Below are 7598 nucleotides of genomic sequence, written 5' to 3'. Positions count from 1 at the left end.
TGTCTGTCTGTGTGTGTCTGTGTGTGTGTGTGTGTGTGAGAGAGCGGGAGGTGCGGGAGCTGCGCGCTGCCCGGGGGGGCGGCGCTCGCTGCAGCGCCAGCCCCGCTGCCGGGCGGTCACGGCGGACGCGGCGGGGGCGGGGAGCGCGGCCCCGGCGCCCGGCATGAACCCGCGTCGGGGGCTCGGAGGCGGCGGCGGTGCCGAGGTACGAACCCCCGCCCCCGGCAGGTGCAGGGTCCTCCCCCCGCCCGCGGCAGCGCCTGCCCTCGCGGGGCCGGGGCTCGGCGCGGTCCCGCCCGCGGAGCGCCGAGCCGGCAGGGTGGGGAAGGGTAAGAGAGGGGAGGGGAGGGGAAGGGAAAGCGAAGCGTGCCAGGCCCGGCCGCGGGCGCGGGAGAACCGAGGTGAACCCGCGGTCTGCGCCTGCCCGCCCGGCCCGCCGCTCCCGCCTCCCCCGCGCTCACGCCGCCCGCCCCCCTCTCTCTCTCTCTCCCCCTCTCTCTCCCTCCGCAGGGAGCCGCAGGGCGAGCAGCGCTGCCGCGGCCGGGCCAGCCACCTCCGGGTCCATGAGCCGCCGCCAGCCGCCGCCGCCAGCCGAGACCGCCGCCGCCGGGCCCAGCTCCCCCAGCCCCGCCGCTTCCGCCGCCGCTCCGCCGCCCCGCCGGAGGTGAGTCCCGCGGCCGGGCCGCCGCCGCCCGCTGCCTGCCCGCCCCGCGGGCCCGGGCTCCTGTCAGCCGCGCCGGGGCGGGGGAGAGGCCGCCGGCAGCCGCCGGAGCGCCCGCCGCCTTTCCGGGGAGGGGGAGATGGAGAGCGGCCGGGAGCACGCGTGTGTGCCCCGCCGGGAGTGCGGGCTGGCGGCCCCGGAGCCCGGGCACGGAGCGGCGCCGGCCGGAGAGGGGGTCGCTGCCTGCCCGGTGACTCACGGCCGAGGCGGAGCGGCTGGGACCGGGGCTGGGACCGGGACCGGGGCTGGGACTGGGACTGGGACCGGGGCTGGGACCGGGACCGGGACTGGGACCGGGGCTGGGACCGGGACCGGGACCGGGGCTGGGACTGGGACTGTGCCGGCGCCTCGCCCCCTCGGGCAGCGCTACCTGTGCCACCCTGTTTGGCTGTCCCCTCTCGGGGATCGCTACCTGTGCCACCTTGTTTCAGCTGTCCCCTGTGCCACCTTGTTCTCCTCTGCCCGCAGGACGGTGCCGAGCCCTCCGCTGCGAAGAGCATGGCCGTGACTCTAGAGCGGGCCCGCAGGGTGGGCTATACCTGCCTGAAAGCACTCCTCAGGTTCGCTTTTATGGTCGCCAATAACCTGGTTGCTATTCCGTCCTACGTCTTGTATTTAATTGTGCTGCAGCCTCTCCGAATATTGGACAGTAAAAGCTTCTGGTATATCGAAGGAGTGTTGTTTAAATGGCTTTTAGCTATGGTGGCTTCCTGGGGCTGGTGGGCAGGATACACAGGTAAGAAAGTCTTATTAATTTAAAACATACTAATATGTTAAAAAACTGTTTTCATAAGGGGATGTATAGGGGAATACTTGAACGTAGTAAATATGCAGGATGTTCTTTCAGGTGTCTTACACAGATGTGTTTTTGGGTTGAGATGCTATGTACTGAAACATTTTTTAAATCATACCTAGAAACTTTACATGTTTTAACTGTTTTGCAATCAGTATTTTGTCCTAGTAAAATAGGAAATAATACTTCTCCTTAGTATCTTGATCATGCTATTATAGTGTTTCATGAAAAAGATACATTTCTTCTAGAGAGATCTGATTTGTACTGTGCGTGTAGCTGGTGGAGCTAAACTTTTCTTGTATTAAGCATGTGCATCTTTAAATCATATTCCCTTAGAAATATCAGGAGACAGGGCAAAGAGGCTTGACACAAAGCTCTTGTCAGAAGAGTAGGTCTTCTATTCCTTGCAACAGCAACTGTCTTTTCTGCCGTCTCAGAATGGAGGAAAACAGAGGGAACCTCTTTCATTCAAGTAGTGATACAGAATATTTCTCAACCGTATGACTCTTCATTTACTGTTAGCAGAGCTAATTACAGTATCTGTAGGGTTTTTCCCTCTGCATGCTTTGCTTTGTGGTTATTACTGAACTTGTTTTTGCTCGTTTAGTATTCATAGGCTCATCAAGGTGATGGACTGAACTGAAATATTGAGGATGGCTCTGGTCTTGTCCTCGAATGCACTGACTTTCATCCTGGCTACTGCACTTTGTGCAAAAAAGCAGCCATCAGTTCTTTGTACGTGCTTTGGAAAGGGAAGAAATGAATCTACTGAGTGCAAACTATGAGCTGCCCTCCTAAAATTCTTTCCTTCTCTTCTGCCCAGGCTGCATCTGCAGGTCTTGTGTAAACAAGAAAAACAAGGAATGGCAGCACACAGCTCTGGAGTCTGGTCAGACTCCTGATTAGTCAGAAAGTCAGTGTTGACCCAGACGGAGTCTTGTTAGGCAACGAGAGCTGACGCCTCTGTGCCAGTGTGGCTTTTGGTACCCTGTCGTGTGCCTTTCCAAGATGCACAAAGTTTCTGTGGATACTCTAGGTGAGCTTCCCGTCCTTCTTAAGGAGATGGTGGCAGCAGCAGCAGCAAGCTAGACTCTGATCTGTCGGGCTAGAACTTGCAACATTGCACTGCTTCAAAACTGCCTTGCCTGGTGCAGCTCAAGCTTCTCCAGATATGCTGTTTAAAAACCTTTTTATATGTTTGCTCATTAAAAGAAGTCCACATAGTGTTTGCAGTGGCAGGTACACTTGTAAAAGTCTGCTCTATGTCGTAAAGTACAAAGGCCTTCCAGAAAGAAGGATTGACTTTCAAGGTGTCTTGTGTATTATTAATTGGAAATGGGCAAGTTTATGGACATAATGGTGACGTTAAAGTCATACAGCTCATGACCCCGAGGATTCACTGTGTGTACTGAATGTGCTGGTTAAAATTCATTGTCCCATGACAATTTTTGAAAGCTATTTCCTCAGGGTAGTTTTACTGCTGACTGCAGAACTGTGTGGTTTCTTTTGCCTATTGCTTGGAAGGTGGTCTTAGCATGATCTGCATATCCTAGAGTCTTCCCGAAGCATCTCTTTGTTGGTGTTGCTAATGTATTTTGACAAATTGAAACAGTTTCTTTCACAGTCTTGAAATTTCTTAGTGTATTTGTTTGAAGTATTTACAAACTGCTATTCTGAAGTGTTTTATGGGATGATGTATGGGTAAGGAGGCCCTTCTTTTTGCTTTTCCCTATGAAGCATGGCTTTTGGGAAGGATTTTGAGCAAATGGCTGTATGAAAGTTTAGTTTAAATGTATTTTATTTGACATGAAGGTGTTAAAGTATATTATACTGAAATTATATGAATTAGCAAGAACATTATTTCTCTGTCCTTTCTTTAACCTCGTCACTGCTCACTACCACTTGCAGAACAAACCTGGGAAGTGTCTCCATCTGGCTTCAACATAAGCAGACAGGGTAATCTGTGTGTCTTTTTTCATATTAATGATCCATAAAAAAGCTGCCACTAGGTCCCCTGTTTTTTATACAGTATGACATAACTAACTCAGAGCTGAAATACTGTTTTAATAGAGTTGGTGTCCAAGACTTTCAGTGGTGCGTCTGAAAGAGACATTGCTCCGGAATTCTTCTGTTCTAAATTCCAAAAAACTAAGTCAGAGGTAGGCTTCAGTATGTTCTATTGTTGCAAAAGTAAATACAAGATAGTAGGTATGCATGGGTTCATTAAAAAGATTAAAGTGTTTTCTTTTGAGTAGCAGAGTAGCTGGTGAAGAGCTTTCTTGTTGGTTTCTTTGTCTCTAAGAGGGTAACCAGATAATAAAGTTTACTTGCCTTTTAATTGGAGGGAGTGGTCTCCTTCAGTTGTGTTGCAAGTACATTTTAGTTCTTTAGTTTATTTTTTCCCTTTCCAAGCTTGGGTCATTTCTTGGGTAAGAAGTGACATAAATCATTTGTAATTAGCAACTTAAACTCAGCCTGCAGGATAGATTCAGGGCGGATTTTTTTTTTTTTCTCCCGTCATTTGTGTGTAATGTGTAGGAGAAAGCTCGACACCAAGTGAAGAGAATATGGTGAGTGCTAGCTTATCCTTCTGGGCTTTGCTGCTGTTGCATAATTGTTGGTATATTTTTTTTTTTATATACCTGGAAGCGCTCCTCACCTATGTCTGCCCTTCTCTCCCTCTCTTCTGTCTAAAGCTGGGGGGTTTTTGTTAGGATCATAGAGGATTTTCTGCAGAAATTACCTGATCTGTGTCTAATCTGTGCTTTTTGATAAATGTAGGTGTTTCTGTTTGCAGATGCACTTGATATTATGTAAAGAGATAGCATATGACTGGACAAGTGAAATAAAGGACTGGGAAGAGAAATTGTAAAGGTCATTCTCCTCTCCCTAATCTTTTTCTTCTTAAGTGCAAGTATGAGAGAGGACTTGTGCATAATTGGTCTACTTTGATTTTTAAAGGGCAGAGTATGATAAATATCTCTGTTGTTCCCTTGAGCTCCACAGGGTTTCTTACAAAAATGAAAACTGAGTATCTTTTTATGAAGAGCGTACAGACAGTCTAGTAATGTTATTTTATTTTTACATGATTTTAGAAAGGCTTTCTTATAACTCTTCTAAATTTTCTTTTTGTAAGGACTTTTTTTAATAAATGCATTGCTCTTGTAGGAGCTGTTCAGCCAAGGCACTTGCAATCTGAGTATTAATGTAATTTGAAAGGCACCTTTGAATAATACTTCTAAATATTTTCCTGCATTTGTTGGAAGATGCATTCTAAAAAAAGCAAACTCGAGTGCTTGATCCTTTGTTGGCAAGTACCTTTTCCCCCTGTGCTATAATTTGTCATTTAACATATGAGCACACCAGACAGCACTAAAGAGTGCAGTAGATGGGAGGGAGATGGAGCGTGTCTGTGGTGGTGAATTTCTGATGACCTTTTGCTCACCTACAAAACTGGTTTTAAAGCAATCACTTTACAGACTGCATCTTCTTTAGTCAAGTATTGCAGACTAAGTGTGAGATCCATGTACCTAATCAAATCACCAAAAATAGGACTGCTAGAGAGAAGCTTGATCAGTTGATTGCCCATTAACAAACTGTTTTGTTGTCTCTCCTGCTGTCTGGATGCAGGAGTCGGTGGGAGCCTGTGATGGGGCTGTTGCAGTATTGCAGTCAGGAGTCTCTAGGCCAGCAGAGCAATCAGCTGGCAGTGCAGTGCTGGCACTCAGGGTGCTGGTGCTGTGCTCCAGGCAGCTCTGTCCCACTGTAGGATGCCGTGCTTGTGCCCAGCCCGTGCCTCTGGCTGCAGAGGGTGAGTGTCCTCTGGCTTCAGCAATCATCAGCTCTGCTCTCAGCACCAGGGCAGAGAGGCCCTGGGCTCTGCAGGCTCCTGTGCACCTGGGGAGGGGGTTTCTGCAGGATCCTGCCTGAAGTGTTTCATACTACAGCAGCAAGGAGGACACCTTGACAAAACCTTGTGTTTCAGCCTCTCAGTGACACACATAGAATCTTGCAGTAATGTTGGGTAGGTCAGTGAGCTGTGGGCAGGTGGAAGGGAGTAATGAACTTGTTACCATACACTAAAAACTCTTAGTGCTGTGACTATGCTTGCTGGTATAATGATGCAGTGCTTAATTAAAAGTGAACCAGTCCTATGGTGTTACCGTTCTGTGTCAGCCAGGATGGTGACTAATTTTAAAGAGTGTCTGTAAGAATTGTCAGGTTTTGTCAAGTGAGGAGAATTTCTTTTGCCTCCTCTGTTCAGCCAAGGAAAGAAAAGCTGACATTGAGGTTTTGATTTTTAATTGTCCCCTTATCATCTCCTCCCAAGTGATTTAGCTTTTATTGGCTGATTTATACATGTGATTAGGATATGACTGCTCTATAACTTTTTCAGCAGTCATACCTTTTTTTTCCCTTCTAATGGAAAATCCTTTTTCTGTTTTATCAGTCAACAGCCTTAATTCCTCTAATCTTCTAAGAATGCAAATATTTTTGTCTTCCAGAGCTGTAAAAGATACAGGTGGAGTTGCTGTGACAACACTTCCTTGGTGCAGACAACATTTGCTGTCTGTGCTGCTTCTGGTGACAGGTTGGCCCCTCTCCTCGGGCAGGAAGTGCAGCAGAAGCTGAGGGACAGCAGATGAGATAAAGTAAATTCTTTGTCCCATATAAGGCAGACAGTGTTATTTCAGGAGACCTATCTGTGCCTCTAACCCTGCCATTGGTTCTACTCTCCTTAGTTCCTACAGCATGGTTTTTCACTGGCAGTATTTTGCTTTTGGGTCTGGTCACTACTCTTAAGGACTGGGCAGGGAGAGGCATGGGGAAGCAACTTCTGTTTTTGAAGTCAGGCAGTGTATGAAAATGGGGAAGGAAAATTATTCTTGTTAACGTTTTCTTAGAATGTGCAAAAAAATACCTGATGTGACCCAGTGGATTTGGGTACTGAAGATAAGCTTCTGGTTTATGCTGTGGATGTGCTTTGAGTTTCCAGGCAATCTCTGACTTGAGTGAAGCTTTGCCTGATGTGTAGGTTATGCTGAGATCAAGCAGGACTCTTTGCAGTCGTTTTGCTGCTTGTAAGAGGAAGTTTATGTTTACCTTTTGAGCTGCCTTGATAAGAAAAGGTCAGAGAGTTGAGTGAGCTGGGGACACTGGAGCTGTTTCCACCATGGCCTCAGAGCAAAGGGCCAGTGCAGCTTTGCATAAGAGAGGGAAGGTGTGCAGTGAACTTGGTGTCAGCTTCAGTGTACATGTGATGTGTCTGTAAAGAGTGCTGTCCAAAGACCCTTGTCCTTTTCTAATGACATGAGAAATCACATCAGGAAATCCCCATATCTCCTTCTGGGGGCATGGGTTACAATTACCATACTTCTTTGTAGTTCATCTAATGCCAGCAAATGTAATCTAATGTGTCAAAAGCAGTAAAGCTTATAATTCATTTTTTATTGTATCATTTCACTGTAAAGGGTCATTCCAAAAGATTAGATAATGAAATATTCTCTGAGTTGCTTTTTTTTCAGAATGCTGCTGCCTCCTGTCACAAAGCTTAGAGTAAAAGCATACACTATTGTTTTTGTTGTTTGTTGCTATTTAAGGCCTTTTAAATTTTTGTTTTTTTGAGGTTTTTTTTCTTTTTTCCTTTTTTAGAGCAGGTTAGTCTCTGTTCCTGTTTCACCTGGTCTGGATAATACAAGAACTCTTGCAAGCCTACCAAAGCATAGTAAAGGTGAAATTATTGATGAATGCATATACAGAAGGGTGTAATTCTATAATTTTAAGTCCAGCAATGGCTGTGGAATGCTTCTAAATTAGTTTGTATGCTCGGAGTCAAAGGAAAATGAAGCTTTAGGAATTCTGGGTCCCATTCCTCCTTATGGCTGAGTTTGCTATTTTTAGCATGTGTTTTTATCCCCCCCTCCTTAGTTCATCTGGACCTTTGTTTTTAGCATATCTGTTCATATTAGTCTTCTTACTTCTCTCTTTATCACTGAAAGCTAAGAATACCTGAGAGATGTGTCTCTGTTCTCTTTACCTTTTTCTGTTCTTTTCTTTGATGGTAGACTTTTAGGAACCTTATGA

At 46.8% G+C, this 7598-nt stretch overlaps 1 protein-coding gene across 3 annotated transcripts in view; it reads left to right on the top strand.

Moving 5' to 3' along the window:
• Positions 1-54: 54 nt before the first annotated feature.
• LPGAT1 (lysophosphatidylglycerol acyltransferase 1) overlaps positions 55-7598 on the top strand; it is a 58080-nt gene continuing 50536 nt past the window's right edge. Inside the window, exons 1-3 of one of the 3 annotated variants that reach the window (XM_079332755.1) lie at positions 55-205; positions 511-664; positions 1190-1457. In XM_079332755.1, coding sequence (XP_079188881.1) covers positions 1220-1457 — 238 coding nt within the window. In that variant the 5' untranslated portion in view covers positions 55-205; positions 511-664; positions 1190-1219. Of the gene's footprint in view, positions 330-378; positions 402-510; positions 665-1189; positions 1458-7598 lie in introns of those variants that run through there. The other 2 variants (XM_079332756.1, XM_079332757.1) reach the window with 2 other exon arrangements.

This window comes from Erithacus rubecula, assembly GCF_903797595.1.
Source record: "Erithacus rubecula genome assembly, chromosome: 2".
Lineage (NCBI taxonomy): Eukaryota > Metazoa > Chordata > Aves > Passeriformes > Muscicapidae > Erithacus > Erithacus rubecula.
The sequence above is the reverse complement of the archived record's forward strand: the minus strand, read 5'-3'. Positions and strand labels throughout refer to the sequence as shown.